Source organism: Papilio machaon, chromosome 17 (assembly GCF_912999745.1).
Source record: "Papilio machaon chromosome 17, ilPapMach1.1, whole genome shotgun sequence".
Taxonomy (NCBI): Eukaryota; Metazoa; Arthropoda; class Insecta; order Lepidoptera; family Papilionidae; genus Papilio; species Papilio machaon.
Genome location: NC_060002.1, coordinates 5,358,174 through 5,375,029, shown reverse-complemented (window position 1 = coordinate 5,375,029; position 16,856 = coordinate 5,358,174). Strand labels below are relative to the sequence as shown.

At 37.2% G+C, this 16,856-nt stretch overlaps 2 protein-coding genes across 5 annotated transcripts in view; one reads left to right on the top strand and one right to left on the bottom strand.

Annotated features, from left to right (window-relative positions):
- Positions 1 to 2,200, bottom strand: part of LOC106707277 (putative epidermal cell surface receptor) — a 36,214-nt gene extending 34,014 nt beyond the window's left edge. Inside the window, exon 1 of the mRNA XM_045681814.1 lies at positions 2,004 to 2,200. The gene's annotated coding sequence lies outside the window, so the exon portion shown is untranslated. The remainder of the gene's footprint in view (positions 1 to 2,003) is intronic.
- A 2,272-nt stretch (positions 2,201 to 4,472) lies between these two features.
- Positions 4,473 to 16,375, top strand: LOC106716315 (chromosome-associated kinesin KIF4). 4 transcript variants are annotated; one of them, XR_006756323.1, is made up of 19 exons: positions 4,473 to 4,997; positions 5,080 to 5,181; positions 5,427 to 5,618; positions 5,934 to 6,093; positions 6,183 to 6,394; positions 6,484 to 6,646; positions 6,726 to 7,251; positions 7,344 to 7,532; positions 7,615 to 7,788; positions 8,032 to 8,235; positions 8,876 to 9,030; positions 9,416 to 9,564; positions 9,920 to 10,164; positions 10,421 to 10,546; positions 11,156 to 11,344; positions 11,978 to 12,056; positions 12,250 to 13,731; positions 14,531 to 14,586; positions 15,883 to 15,901. XR_006756323.1 is itself a non-coding variant. In XM_045681824.1 (19 exons), exons 1-18 carry the CDS (start codon positions 4,751 to 4,753, stop codon positions 15,956 to 15,958), a joined length of 3,396 nt encoding a protein of 1,131 aa, XP_045537780.1. In that variant the 5' UTR covers positions 4,473 to 4,750; the 3' UTR covers positions 15,959 to 15,964; positions 16,330 to 16,375. The 4 variants fall into 4 exon arrangements, 2 of the variants coding, with proteins under 2 accessions (XP_045537780.1, XP_045537779.1); XM_045681824.1 differs by lacking the exon at positions 12,250 to 13,731 and adding an exon at positions 16,330 to 16,375 and having other exon boundaries at positions 11,978 to 12,208; positions 15,883 to 15,964; XM_045681823.1 differs by lacking the exon at positions 12,250 to 13,731 and adding an exon at positions 14,660 to 14,942 and having other exon boundaries at positions 11,978 to 12,208; positions 15,883 to 15,926.
- The last annotated feature ends 481 nt before the right edge of the window (positions 16,376 to 16,856 follow it).

Sequence of the window (16,856 nt, the reverse complement as noted above, 5' to 3'; positions counted from 1 at the left end):
CAATCTTTCAAAACTGAAAAAACCTATCCATATCTTTTCAAATTGATTTTGATGACAACGTTTGATTACGAGTAAAAATAAAGTTAAACAAATTGCAGTAGTTATAGTTGTCCGTAAGACACGAGAGCAATTTTATTTGTGCTACTTGTTTTCTTTTTATAAAATAGCCTTTTATTCAGATTAGCTTACAAAGAAAATTATTATTTATTTATTTACTTGTCTTCTATTTAATGTTCTAATTTTACATGTGAAAAGTGTCTCTAGTCTAATTTTACTGTGTGAATAGTTGTTGTATTGATTTCGACTGCAATGACTCTTGTAATACATTATTGTCATCACTCAGGTTCTTGTTAAAAAATTCAGAGACAATGTAATCGAAACCCACAATTAGAATAAGACAAACAACTTTAATAAAATTTTGTTAAAAATTGTAAACTGTACGCACTTCATTATCCACCGAGTTCGTTGAAATTTATTTTTATTTCCCAGACGACAAGACATTGAGTTCGTAAAACAATCCGATCTCAGGCCGGTCGGGTGTAGAACAGTTTTTTTGGTGCGTAAACAGTAGTGTTATGTAAATCACCGAACGTGCGTTGAAATATCCAATAGATGACACGCGTGATTCTTTTTCTCATAACACAGCGTAATTTAACGATTTAACTTTTTTATAACATTACGCAATCATACTATTATGATGCACATAAGTTTTTTGAAGAAAACATAGCAAGAGCATATATGACATACAAATAAATATAATGCATGGTTAACCCGGTTTAAATTATACCAGTACCGTAGGAGAGTAGCGTTCAAAGTCAACGCTGGCATAATGTAAACTCTAACTGGAGCCAGTGATCCAAAACAGTCCATGCGAGGCCTGGCATGGACTGTTTTCAAAACCATTAATCATTATTTTTTTACGTTTATTGTGTTTATTATACGTTTTTTTACTGTGGCTAAACTGTTATTCATCAATAAATTAAGCAGGATTGTGGTTCATTATCGTCAATAGACTATCGTCCGTTTATAGGGCGATTGATCCGTGTTTGTTGTCCATCTCATTAAAATCTTCCGATCGATATAATGGTCAATAACTGGATTCGGCTAAATAAAAAAGATAATGTAATGGTAAAGTCTGAATTATATTATTATTATAAGCAGAAAAATATAATCATAAGGTATTTGCTTGCATTCAAAATCAATTCTGGTCAAAAGGAAAAATGTGGACATGAAATGTTATTCATATGATTCGATCTCAAAGACTGTTAAAATATTGATAAGTCATATGTTCATTTCCTTTAGTAAAGAACACAACCGTTATATCATGTAGAATAATAATTACCAGCAGATATTGTATGGATCTGTTATTTATTATGCGTATTTGAATATTGGGATATGTTATCTATAAATATATCTCACTAATATGTATGTGATTTTATGTTATTTATTGTTATGATCTTCTATTAAAATTATGCTAAGTAAAAAACCTATTACGAAACTGTTTCGTAAAAATAAGCGTAATATGTGATCACGGTTAATTAATAGGTATTAATAGATAAATACAATCCAGCACATGGGTATTAAATACTCAATCCTTGGAATTATATTTTTTTTTTCAAAAGAGAAGGAGGCAAACGATCGGCAAGAATACGCGGGGGGAAACCGCAACACTAGACGAAATAAAAAATAACAGTACTTAATATCTAATCTATAATTCTAATCTAAGATTCCCAATATATATGATATTTGTATGAAATAAAAGGACCGTTGTAATAAACTTTTTAATCATCATCGGCATCGGGCACAAGTGAAATTGCCCCCAAAACACGCAGATGCCAGTGGGCTAACTATACAATATTACAGACATCAACGCAGGAAACTAGGTGAAATGCAAGCCGAGAGAAACCTTTCTACAACGTAATTGAATGAAGATGAAACGATGCATTGGACTTTAAACATCTTTAAAGAACGAAATGAAAATGTTATAACACTTAAAAACATACCGGTAGCTGGCAGAAAAACACTCTGAACGCACTTTCTAACAGAAAAGTCAAATTCAAAATAAAACTGTCAACAGTTTTTGGCACAGATTAAAACATGAGTAATACAAAAATCTACCGGTTGATGTGTACTAATTATTTTATATGTTAAAACGTATTCGTTAGAAATTTTACATGAAAAGAACACACGTAACGTAAGACCGACGCACCGAACAACACTGACGAACTCGCTGAAGCCGCAACCGGTCCGAGATTTCTCCCCGTAAACATCGAAAGCGCGCTTCCGAGCCTTTCTTCGCTCGTGGCGTAACGTAGCGTTACTAAACATTTTCGATTCAAACTCGTTCAAGTGTTTAACACGAGTCAATATCGAGAGTGTTTGATAATTTGAAAAGTTAAATAATGACGTAAGAAGTATCAGACATGACGACTGATTGAGATAGAACAGTAGTAAGGAGAATGAAAAAATAAGTGTGTACAAGTAGGATATTAGACATAGGAGCCACCAACTTTAAATCTTCAATGAACCAGTTAATGGTAAGATTACTATCCTATTAGATCTTTCACGAGATGAACAACAGAATCTTCTATATTTTTTAAATTTCCTGAGATCAGGTCTTGGACGGACTTTTGTATGTCTACAATGCTTGTAAGAACTCATGTTTACAGATATCAGATATATATTTTAAATTTATAATAAGTTGTCTTGGTTTTGAGATATGCTTGGTTCTAATCAGATCCAAAGAATACAAATACATATTTATATTTAGTAACTTGTAAAATTAATTAAAAATTAAACAATCAAATTGTATTACTAGAGCCAACGGTAGGGGTTTCAATCAAAGGCTTTCTTTCAGCTCATACAACATTTGCATGATGTGCGTCGCGTCTGGACGAAGTCGGCCAAGGTTCGGCAAACTCCGGGAGCTGAGGTCGCATGATTCAATTATTTCTGTCAAACTGTTGCATTATAGAATTCTTAACAATACCACGACCCTTGTAAATTCCAGTATGACGCCATGACAAGCATGGATCCACCGCATTTCTCGAAGGCACTACCTGGAACATATCTCCAAAGCAATATGGACGTACTACCCAATTTACCGCGTTTACGTTACACTTACTTATTATATTTACGTTTACGTTATGTAAAAACGTAGTATCTTCTTTATGACAAATGCTAGCTGTTTCCGAGAGACTTCATCCGCATGAAATTCCATTCATTTTTGTTACACGGAAAAACCTTGTTTTATTGTTTACATGCGTAAAATTACCGTTACCATGGCAACCATCCATCTTTACTATTGGTTTGCAATTTCTGCCCCAATCTTGCATATTTTTTTTTTCATTTACTGATTCTGTAAATAAAATAGCGTTAAAATATATGGCTTCAAGGATGTCGTAAATATAAGGCTTTTTTATTACAAAAATAATTATTCAAAAATATGCCGTGATCGATCGTGTGCTACGATACTGCGTTATAAAGTGTGCGTTTACACTAAGTATATCATATAAATAGAGATTTTTCAAGTTCATGATTTAAACGGCCGTGGGTGCAACGTTATTTAATGAAAATATGATGATAATTATTTATTTTTTAAAGGTCTCATACTAAAATCGGCATTTCCTTTGAGGTTGTCAACTTCCGATAATCGTAGATACGAATACTGGAGGCGAAAAAATCTACCTCATCCAATATCAACAACACTTGACTTCTTGGCGAACGACGAAAAGAAAATCCTGCCAAGTGACAAAAAAGACATCTTTTATCACTAGCGAAGGACAAACTAATCCAGTGACTTGTCTTACGCCGGTTAACTAACCACTTTGACCCGAACATGTCATCAACATCAATGTCAAATCTGTAGCATTTAGCACCATTCAAATACAAAGAATTCGGATCAAATCCGAAGTGGTGGCAGCCCTAATTACTCTATTGTTCTAAAAACAACAAACTTTCAAACGGTATGATAGATATTTCAGTATAGACTTCTGTTTTGGCTTTACAAAATCAATGGAGATTCCTCCGCCGTTCAACAATCGACGGAACCGGTCGACTTTGATGGAAAATTCCAAAACAACTAAAGGAAACAAACATTTTGAATTTTCAAGCTGGCTAGGTATTTTCACCCTAATAAATATTTTTATTGATAGTTATTCGTAAATTAATATATTATTATACTACTGAAAATTAATGGTAATAAAAAATGAAATATACAATTAGTCGTGTTATTGTTAGTCTATAAAACTGTTTATTTCAATGACATAACTATACCTACATAATAATTAAGATGTTTGGTTATAACACAAAATAACAAGATAATTCTGGACGCGTGTGATTTTATAAAAATAAATATCATAGACATTATGAATTAACCAATACTTTGACGTAGATTTACCATAGATAAATTAAATAATGGCAACACAAAACCTTGATAACGTTCAATAATTTTTCAAAACTATCCTTATTACACTGATCCGTTAAATTTTTAAAACTTATTTCTTGTTTTCAGTTATTGATCTTTGCTTTATTTCGTATCTTGTTTTATTGTACTTCTTTTGTTTCTTTTTCATATCATTTTGGCAATTGTATGCAAATTTCATAACATTGTGTTTCTAATAAGAGGAAAGTGAACAGTTGTAAATGTAAAGCATGTAAACCAGTAGACCGGACATCACAAAAAAAAGGAAGAAAAGGTGTATGAACATCCAGGAATTTTTAGCTCATTACAGCAAAATCTACAAAATAAATGATGGAGAATGGTGAGAGTAATAGAGATACCATCGATACGGTTCAGGTGGCACTAAGGATTAGGCCCCTTATGCAGCAGGAAATAGAAAGAGGTTGCGATGAATGCATTGACGTTGTTCCTGGTGAACCACAAGTACAGATAAAGGACCTGGCATTTACATACAATTATGTTTTTCCACAACACATCACACAACAAGAATTCTATGACACTGCAGTCAAGGGTCTTATTAGAAAATTATTTCAAGGTAAGAATGTTCAAATATAGACTTATTTAGTGCAAAACAGATGTAGTTAACTTTAATAAATTTATAATTGTTTTGTTAACAGGATATAATGTTACAATACTTGCTTATGGACAAACTGGCTCAGGGAAAACATACACAATGGGTACAAATTATTCAGGTTCCGAAGGAGATTCAACAAATTTAGGTACATAATCGTTGTTGACTTTAGTTTGCTTGAATATGCTATAAATTAAGTCTTCAGGAAATTGTTAGTTATTTTTTGTGATATTTGTTTTATTAAGATTTATAAGACATTATAAATATAGATAAAAGTGCTAAAATTGCATACTATGCAATAATTTATCCAACATGGAACAATTAAGAGAAAAGATTGTATGAGCTTTCTTGGTCTTTTCTAAATATAAGCAATCATTTAATTCTGAATTTTAGGTGTTATACCACAAGCAGTTGCTGATATATTTGACTTCATAGATGTCAATGAGAACAAGTTTACTTTCAAAGTGACAGTTTCATTCATGGAACTGTATCAGGAGCAATGCTACGACCTGCTCTCCGGCAAGGAGCGTGGACACAGTGTCATAGACATCAGAGAGGATATCAATAAAGGTGTACATTTGCCAGGTAAACTAATAATTATCTAATTATTCAAATGTTATGGATTTCTACAAATTTACTTCATTGAAGTACTTTTTAAATTTTTTATTTATAATCCTATAGAAAATTAAGTAAAGCTCAGGTAATTTAAATTTGCTGATTCTAAAACTCACTCCGCTAGCACAGCAACCTATAGTGGGTTTTGGGCTCTGACTTAAATATTGCCAATGCCACCAATGCCGTTAATCATATTTATAAAATATTGAATACAAGAATCTGTTAATGTTTATGTAGACAGTATCTTTGGATACCTTATTCTAAGTATGACAAAATTATGTGTAGGTATCACAGAGCTACCAGTAACATCCACTGCGGAGACAATGATGGTGCTGGAGAAGGGTTCCATTGGCAGAGTGACAGGATCCACAGCCATGAACCAAGCATCCAGTAGAAGTCATGCTGTCTTCACCATAATGGTTGCTAAAGAAAGTAAGACTGACAAGTGAGTGGATTAAAAATTGTTTTTGATGGAATTGAAATTTAGTATTTTAAAACTTAAGTAATATTGCTTCTAATTTTTTTTTCCTTCAGAAACCTTGCAACCACATCAAAGTTCCACTTTGTAGATTTAGCTGGATCAGAGAGAATTAAAAAGACAAAGGCAAGTGGTGAGAGACTTAGAGAAGGCGTAAAGATAAATCAAGGTCTCTTAGCACTAGGGAATGTGATATCTGCACTGGGTGACGGCACCAACAGAAGCTTCATCAGCTACAGAGACAGCAAGCTGACGAGGTTGTTGCAAGGTAAGTGCCGTGTGTGTGTCAGTGTGACGTTGTATGACTGTTGTGTGACATTGTGTGACATTGTGTGATGTTGTATGGACGTTGTGCAGACAGTCTGGGTGGCAACTCGCTGACGATGATGGTGGCGTGCGTGAGTCCCGCAGACTACAACTTGGACGAGACGGTGTCGACGTTGCGGTACGCGGACCGCGCGCGTCGCATCCGCAATAAGCCCGTCATCAACCAGGACGCCAAGGCCGCTGAGATCATCAGGTCATACATACATACACTCATAAATCATACTTATATAGTACAAGTCCTTCATGTCTGTTACAACACATTTCTATTACAGATTAAACAACTTGGTGAATGAACTGAGACTTCAATTAGTAGGAAAATTACCTACAGTCAGTGAAAACAACAATGAGCAATTAAAGGAAGAGTTAGAAATGGAGAAAGCAAAATATGCTGATCTCTTGAAGAAACATAAGCAAATGACGGAACATCTAACCAATATATTAATAGAGAACACAAATTTATGTGAGAAAGCACTACTAGCGGAAGCTGCAAAGGATAAGATAGAAAGAAAGCTAAATGAACTAACAGAACAGTGCAATCAAACTATAGATAATTTGAGTACAACTGACAAAGTTCCCGATGAAGATTGTAAGAACAGTGTTGTTGACTATCTTAAAGAAATAAAGAGTAGATTAGAAGATTTGCAATCTGTTAACATGAAGACCAATGAAGAGCTAATTGATCATGAAATTAAACTGTCTTACATCAAAGAGGAAAATGACAGTGAAAAAGTTGATGACGGAATCCCTCTTAATGAAGATCAAGCTGTCATGGAGGAGCAGAAACGAGCTATGGGTCAGGTAAGATAAATAACAATATATCAAAATATATAAACACTAAGGCAAATTATTAATTTCGTAATGTTGCTACAAATATTTACCTTTTTTTTTAGGTTGCATTGAATCAAGAATTACAAGAATTAAACAGTGCTATGGCTATCAAAGCTTCAGTTGTACAAGCGATATTGGCTAGTAACAAAGATATTATAGAGAGTCATAATAACCTGAAAGAAAATGAGGAGAAGATTGCCCACCTGGAGAAGGAAAGAGATGAGCTCATGCAGCAGCTGAAGCAAACTAAGGTAACACTGAATACTTTAAACTATTGTTAATTATTATTTCTAATTTTTCTTTAGTTATTCACTATGTTATCAAATTATACAGAGTAAAGATCCTTCGCACGAGGAGCGCCGCACGAAGGTATCTTCCTTGGAGACGGAGATAACTGACTTGAAGAAGAAATGTCAACAACTTGCCAACATCATCAAGACTAAAGAAAAGAACGAAGCCAAAATAGCTACACTCAACGCCGAGTTACATGCTATGAAAGCTAATAAGGTATATTAAGATTACTAACACAGTCATATATCTACTTACAATTATATTTTTTAGTCAGACCTAACCTCCTATAACCTAATATAAAATATTTAAAGTATTAAACCTTGAAATGTAGAAAAACTGGTGTAATTTGAATTGTATGTTATAATTTGTTTCTCATACAGTGAATTTTGTTAATTCTTAGAGAAATAAAGATCTTAAACCACAACTTTTTTATATAATCTGTTTTAATAATAATTACAGGTGAAAATCATCAGACAAATGCGTGAAGAAAGTGAGAAGTTCCGTAAATGGAAGGCTGATAATGAACGTGCGATGCTGCGACTGCGCAATGAAGATAAAAAACGCGCGAATGCGATGGCCAAGATGGAGTCTCTACACGTCAAGCAGCGTAATGTGCTCAAGCGCAAGATGGAGGAAGCTGTCGCTGTTAACAAACGTCTCAAGGTAACATATTGCCACAACTAACTATACTGCACCTGCGCAATGAAAACAAGCGTAAAACAAATATCCTAAATTTTATAATATTTTCATGCAGTAATTATTACTGACAAAGGACCTCCAATGAGACTGAAACTAGTCTCTACAAATACCGTACTATACGTGTAAGTATGAGTAAAAAAGTGTGAACAATATCTTTTTCACATTTTTTTTAAAATATTAAAGTGGCAAATGAGCAAGTGGTTACCTGAGTCCGCCTAAACAGCGAAGTGACCGCTGCCCATAGACATCCGCAATTGCAGATGCGTTTCTTACCTTTAATCGACAGAGGAGGAGACGCACAGAAAGAGGATTTATCCTCCGTCAAATCCACTTCCCATCCTTTAATTATAAGGAAAGGGTGGGAAGGTAACATGGACAAAAATTAGGCCTTCGGCACCACATTCATCAGACGAAACGCGTATTGCTCCCACTTGACGCCTGTCTTCTGTGTGGTCGTGGTATTTCACCGGGCGAGGTCCATTCGTGCACCCAACAAATATTGTTGTTGTGGGATCTACCACTGTTAAACATTGTTAAACGTTCTTTCTCTAAGGGTCATTTTACCTTAGCCTTAATAATATGTGTTAATTATTTTTGTTACTAGGAAGCTCTAGACAGACAGAAGCAATCACAATTGAAACGCAACGCTAAAGGTGTTGTCAAAACTGGTGCCATTCAGCAGTACATTGAGCAGGAACTCGAAGTACATCTCAGTATTGTGGAAGCTGAGAAATCATTAGAAGAACTTATGGAGTACAGGTATTTTTATTTCGTTTTAATCATAATATTATCAAATTTAATTTTAGCAGATGATCGATATCTTTACTAATAACGAGATTGATTCCTTTATGTTATTTACATTAGTACAGTAGCGCTTAAAATCATCACTGGCATATTGTAAACACTAACTAGCTCCAGTGAGCCAAACAGTCCATGCCAGGGCAGCGCTACTGTTCTACTGTATTAGTATAATGTATGGCATTTTGATTGACTTAAATAAGAAAGAATACAATTTTAATTCATATCAGATTTTGATACAAAACACATCCTCAGGGTTGTTTAATTCTCACTTAGAGACTTTGTCATATATGGACATTTGCACTTTTATGTACAGTATAATAATTTATTGCTTGTAACCTTCCAGAGCATGGATAACAGAACAAATAGAGAACCTCCGCAACAGCACAGACGATGAGGCCAACAGGAAGAAGATGGCGGAGCTGGAGAACGACCTGGTGCTGCGTAAAGCGCAGATATCTGATCTGCAGCAAAAGATAGTAACTGTAGATCAAGGTATGCTAATAAAACTCATGAAATCAATCTATTTGAATTGTCTGTCTGTATTAATCTGTATTGTTAAAGTCAGCCTTCGTAAATAACTTCAAATGGGGCTTAGTTGGTAGAATTTAGGTGATAAGAATTAAGAATTTGAGAATTAAGGCTTCCCATGGATGAATTAATATGTTTTTTTTAAATCTGAAATCTTTTTTTTTTTTTTTTGGGCGCATTATGTTGATGTTGTTAGCTAACTAGGATAAAATACTGTGCATTTTCCTTTACGAAATACCTGCACAAAACATATTTTTTCAACAGAAATGAGAGTTCAATGAAGTGTTTCGTTTTCAAAATATGACCCTATTCTTTACAGAGAACAAAGCAAGAACTCAATGGGACAATATACAATCAATGTTGGAAGCTAAAGTCGCTCTTAAATGTCTTTTCGAGTTATTGGTGGATACAAAGAGAGATCTACAGAACCAGAGTGAGAAAGGCTATCAGTCCAGATACGAGGAGGTGAAGGAGGCCTACGATAGACTGAAAGTGGAATTTGAAAACAGTAAGACTGAATTTGATTGGGAATTAGCTAAAGTTAAACAACAGAGTGAGGAAAAGGTTAGTTTTCAAACACAATTTCAAATGTAATTAAAATATTATTTAGATTATTTTTTGATGAAAATTTGAAATTGCGGAGGCAAAGCATTTTAGTAAACTAAGTAGATATAGCAGAAGAGCTTACTTTAGTAATACAATAAAAAAATTAACAGTAACTGCAGATGTTTTTGGGCGGTTGCTTCGCTATTTTGGCGAATCAGTTGGCCGATTGCTGATTTGTCACGTTATAATAAACAAAAATAACTTAATTTTTCAGTTACGAGTATTACTGGCAATACAACGCGGTGTGACTGTAAGAGGTGAGAAGAACGAGGCGTGCAAGCAGCTGCAGGCTGTCATACAGTACCAGCAGGACCGCCTCGAACAATTGGAGATTGAAAATGTATGGATTAAACATTGTTGGTAGACACCAGCAACAACATTAGATACACGAATTGGCCTTGACCAGTGAAATACCACGACCACACAGAAGACAGGCGTCAAGTGGAAGTAATTCCAAGTACAGTCTGATGAGTATGGTGCTGGAGGCCTAATTTTAGTCCTCTTTCCTTTCTCACACTTCTTATAAGGAAAGGATGGGAAGGGGAAATATTCTATTTTTGTGCGTCTCCTCCTTTGTCGATTGAGGGTAGGCAACGCATCTGCAATTGCGAATGTCTATGGGCAGCTGTCGCTTCGCTATTTCGGCGAATTCATGTGGCCGCTTGCTCGTTTGCCACCTTGTAATGTAAAAACAAAGTAACTGTTTGTTGATAGTATTAAGTAACGTAACTTACTGTCGATATGTGTTTGTATATTCCTAGGTTGTTTCTTGTTGGGTCTGATCGGTTTTATGTGATTTTTTTCCCATTGGGAAGAATGAGTGTATGAAATTTTAAAAAAAATTCACCACCAACACCTAAGTCCATAAGCTTTGATGAAATTTATAGACATATGTTATGTAGTTATCAAGTCTGAGATATAATTCTGGTCCTACTTTGGTTACTTTCAGAAAAAGTTAGCGGATGAACTAGAAGAATATCAATCCAACAGTAGAAGAGGCAGGAAACAGAACAAGAGCAACACAGAACAGAAGAGGATTGAGCATACACCTATTCCTGTCACTGATGAGGAAGATGATGACGAGGACTCGGAGAAGGACCCCGACTGGAGAGCTACGCCATTGTTTAAACGTATACAGGTCTGTATAATTTAAACTAACTGTCTTTGTGAGTCGATAGTTTGCCTTAATACGTGATATAATTTATTTATTTTATTTATTTATTTTTAGTAAGTTAACCTTGGAAATACAACTACGTCTTACGAAACTATTTAAAATAATTTGACCGTAGGATCAACAATAATTTTTAAATTTAAATTAATATAAAATAAAAAAAAAATTAAGTTAATTTGAATTAAAATAAATTTAAGGAAAGTATAAATTAAATAAGTAATAAGAAAAGAATATTATGATAATGAATGTAATAAATAATTTTTGAGCTCTTTTTTTTATTTCCCTTTGCTAGTTTAATATATCCTGGTTATAGCATTGCCAAGCTTCCGGATAAAGCCGGACATAGGTAGGCTTTTTGATTGCATGTCCGGCCAAAATAAACGGTGTCCGAGTTGTCCTGCTTTTGTTAGGCTTTTTACATTTCCCAAACGAGAGTGTACCTATTAATACTGAGACAAAATGTTAAAGAATACAGGTGTCCGACCTTTCTCCCCAAATGTCCAGCCAAACTGGCTGGTCTGTCCGGCTAGTAGGTTTGGCGACCTGGCAACCCTACCTGGGTAATAAGATTGTTATTTTCATCATGATGTTTTCTCACAGGCTCAACGCACTCGTCTTAAGATGAATTTAACCGCTAACGAGGGTGATACGTCTCGAGCTACGAAACGTAGTAACGAAGGTGTCCCGCACTGCACCTGTCGCGGCTCCTGCTCCACCAAGATCTGTGGCTGCGTGAAGACCAGCGTCAGCTGCGGCACCGCCTGCCGCTGTCAGCACGCGCTCTGCAAGAACCGCAACCACGCAGCGCAACACCACGACAAGGAGAACCAAGTAAGTTACCTCCGACACCTACAATAGACGTAACTATGAAGGTGTCCCGCACTGCACCTGTCGCGGCTCCTGCTCCACCAAGATCTGTGGCTGCGTGAAGACCAGCGTCAGCTGCGGCACCGCCTGCCGCTGTCAGCACGCGCTCTGCAAGAACCGCAACCACGCAGCGCAACACCACGACAAGGAGAACCAAGTAAGTTACCTCCGACACCTACAATAGACGTAACGAAGGTGTCCCGCACTGCACCTGTCGCGGCTCCTGCTCCACCAAGATCTGTGGCTGCGTGAAGACCAGCGTCAGCTGCGGCACCGCCTGCCGCTGTCAGCACGCGCTCTGCAAGAACCGCAACCACGCAGCGCAACACCACGACAAGGAGAACCAAGTAAGTTACCTCCGACACCTACAATAGACGTAACGAAGGTGTCCCGCACTGCACCTGTCGCGGCTCCTGCTCCACCAAGATCTGTGGCTGCGTGAAGACCAGCGTCAGCTGCGGCACCGCCTGCCGCTGTCAGCACGCGCTCTGCAAGAACCGCAACCACGCAGCGCAACACCACGACAAGGAGAACCAAGTAAGTTACCTCCGACACCTACAATAGACGTAACGAAGGTGTCCCGCACTGCACCTGTCGCGGCTCCTGCTCCACCAAGATCTGTGGCTGCGTGAAGACCAGCGTCAGCTGCGGCACCGCCTGCCGCTGTCAGCACGCGCTCTGCAAGAACCGCAACCACGCAGCGCAACACCACGACAAGGAGAACCAAGTAAGTTACCTCCGACACCTACAATAGACGTAACGAAGGTGTCCCGCACTGCACCTGTCGCGGCTCCTGCTCCACCAAGATCTGTGGCTGCGTGAAGACCAGCGTCAGCTGCGGCACCGCCTGCCGCTGTCAGCACGCGCTCTGCAAGAACCGCAACCACGCAGCGCAACACCACGACAAGGAGAACCAAGTAAGTTACCTCCGACACCTACAATAGACGTAACGAAGGTGTCCCGCACTGCACCTGTCGCGGCTCCTGCTCCACCAAGATCTGTGGCTGCGTGAAGACCAGCGTCAGCTGCGGCACCGCCTGCCGCTGTCAGCACGCGCTCTGCAAGAACCGCAACCACGCAGCGCAACACCACGACAAGGAGAACCAAGTAAGTTACCTCCGACACCTACAATAGACGTAACGAAGGTGTCCCGCACTGCACCTGTCGCGGCTCCTGCTCCACCAAGATCTGTGGCTGCGTGAAGACCAGCGTCAGCTGCGGCACCGCCTGCCGCTGTCAGCACGCGCTCTGCAAGAACCGCAACCACGCAGCGCAACACCACGACAAGGAGAACCAAGTAAGTTACCTCCGACACCTACAATAGACGTAACGAAGGTGTCCCGCACTGCACCTGTCGCGGCTCCTGCTCCACCAAGATCTGTGGCTGCGTGAAGACCAGCGTCAGCTGCGGCACCGCCTGCCGCTGTCAGCACGCGCTCTGCAAGAACCGCAACCACGCAGCGCAACACCACGACAAGGAGAACCAAGTAAGTTACCTCCGACACCTACAATAGACGTAACGAAGGTGTCCCGCACTGCACCTGTCGCGGCTCCTGCTCCACCAAGATCTGTGGCTGCGTGAAGACCAGCGTCAGCTGCGGCACCGCCTGCCGCTGTCAGCACGCGCTCTGCAAGAACCGCAACCACGCAGCGCAACACCACGATAAGGAGAACCAAGTCAGTTTTACCTCCGACACCTACAATAGACGTAACCTTTGCGTTCTGTTATGAACAATTAACTATGGTATGTAACAGTGGTAGATCCCACAACAACAATATTTGTTGGGTGCACGAATGGGCCTTGACCAGTGAAATACCACGACCACACAGAAGACAGGCGTCAAGTGGAAGTGATTCCTCATACAGTCTGATGAGTGTGGTGCCATAGGCCTAATTCCCACACTTTTCTTATTAATAAAGGATGGAAAGGGAAAGTGTGTATGGCGGAGGAGGGGACGCATAGGAAGGGCAAATATCCCCTTTCTATGCGTCGCCTTCTCCGTTGATTGAAGGTAGGCATAGGCATCTGTATTTGCGGATGTCTATGGGCAACGGTCGCCTCGCTATTTTGGCGAATTCAGGTGGTCGTTTGCTTGTTTGCCATACTAACAGTTCGAAGATAATATCTACTATTCTGTCGCTTTAACTCAAATAAAATTTTCATTGTTTAAAAAAAGCATTGTCAAGCGTAGTTAAATTTTTATGAACATAGAATTAAGACAATAATATTGCCTTGATTCGATTCAAAATAGAATTTTTAACCATTATTGTTCGTTTTCTTTTCAGCCGTCAAGTTCTGAAAGTGCGCAGGATACAACCTTTCCATCGTTCTTTGATAAAAGGTGAGTTTTGTTACTTTCTCATATGTTAACTTACACTATACTACTTTAGCTCTAAGACTTTGAACGTGTTTAGATTTGAATCGTCACAGGAATTGAGCGAGATTTCACAAAAGCAAAAGATAACGAACGATAAAAGTCCAGTACATAGTGGACGTCGGAATGGTCTGTTGCCTCTTTTGTCTGAGCCGAGAATGAAGAGTGTCAAACAGAAGCAGCGATGGATGCTCGCATTGTTACTTTATCAAGCTTGTGTAACTCCCGTGTCGACGTACTGCGCTGATAATATAGTACAGTATGGATTGGATTTGGCCAATTATAATGTCGTCGGCAACATTTTGAAATTATTAATTTGGCAGGTTAAATGTAATTTTATATTTACGATTGTCGAACTATGCATTTACTGCTTCAATTTTTTTAAATGATTTGTTTGAAGCCAAAGCGGTGTGGTGCAGATATAAATAATCAAGAGGCACTTCATTTTACTTTTACCGCGAAAATATGTTGTTTTTAAATGTATTAAACTATTCTATTTTCTAATTTAAGGAATAACGACAATGACACAATATGTAAAAAGCTATCGGGCGCTTGGCATGTCTTTCAAAAGACGTTTTAGAGCAAGTTCGTGCTGTAAGTGCATAGTTCTGCAAAGCATTTCTTATCACATACATTGTCTAATCCATACGTAATGTAGCTCATGTACTACAAATTATTACTAAAGTTATGTAGTTTGTGGCAAGATCTGGTCTGCAGAACTATGCCCGATGCTTGTGAACTTTGTTCAGACGTGTTTTTATCTGTACCCATAAACTACATCAATACCAACTGTAATCTGCAATGATGCCGAATAAATATACAAAAATAATAAGACTGGCTTTCCCCCGCGACTCCGTCCGCGCAGAATTAAAAAAAAAATGTAATGTGTAGCCTATGTGTTCTTCCATACTATGTTCTACATCTGTTTCAAATTTCATCAAGATATGTTGAGTCGTTCCGGAGATACCTTCAAACAAACATCCATCCATCTAAGCATTCGCATTTATAATATTAGTAAGATTTGTACTGGACAATATACATATTTATAACTATGAGTCCTTACTGTCTATTGATTCACATTAAACTTGTTGAATTAGGAAGATAAAGACAATGATTTAATGTGTGTTTTGGACAGTACCAAATCACTTAAAATATTAATCAATTAGTGCAGAATGTAAGATAAAATAGATTTCATAATAGTAAACCGTAGATTGTATAGTATTAGGCTTAATCATTATAAATATCATATTGAATTTCTTTCAGAGATAATTTCGATGCCACGTACATCAAGAAAAAGAAATGTTTCTTCTTTCCTGATGAACAGTCAAATGACTTATAAATAAAGGTAAGATTTCATAGTCGAAGGATAAGGGGGCGTTCATAAAATACGTGAGATGTTTAAGGGGGGGGGGGGGGTCGAGTCAAATCTCACCTAATCTTACGTTGGAGGGAGGAGGGTCTTGGCAAATATCACGTAATTTTTTTTCTGAATGAAGCAAAAAAAAATTTCTGAAATTTCAAAAAAACACCTCACGTAATTTATAAACGCCCCCTAATCAATTACACGAAGATTTTTTTTCTTTTTCCAATAAAAGTATGTATATTTTCATTTAATTATATTTTACAGATTTTTAAAATTATGTTGATAAAGTTTAAAGCTTGATTTGGAATGTATTGTAGTGATAGGTTATTATTTTATGATTTTTCCAGACTGAACGATGCCGTCAAGTGAATTCAAGATGTTGATTTATAAGTTTATATTTTGTTTCTTGACTATGAACTTATCTAGTCTTAAGTAACTTATAAATATGTTAATCCTAATAAATTAACCGTAGAAATATAATATAGATGATGAAATTTATTCCGTACAATATGTTTAACATAGTAAATAAATTACGTATATAAAGATGCAACAGCATATACGATGTGGACTTATTTTATAAAATTTTCGAGTGAAACTGTGAATAAATTTTAAATATATTATTATATGTTCGTTGTTTTTTTTTTACAGCCTTCGTCAATATAGATCCGGTAAATAAAACAATTATGTAGATAAATAGCCTTTTTATTATTCAAAGTCGTCTCAATTCGGTGGTGAATTAAACATTACAAACAAAAGTGTGTTTGTTGTAAAATTAACAGTGAAAGCCTATTTTACTGTTTTTATTTTTTAAAGTAACAAAAAAATCACGATTTATTTTTATTTACAAAATAATAGTTTAATAAAATTATTTAAT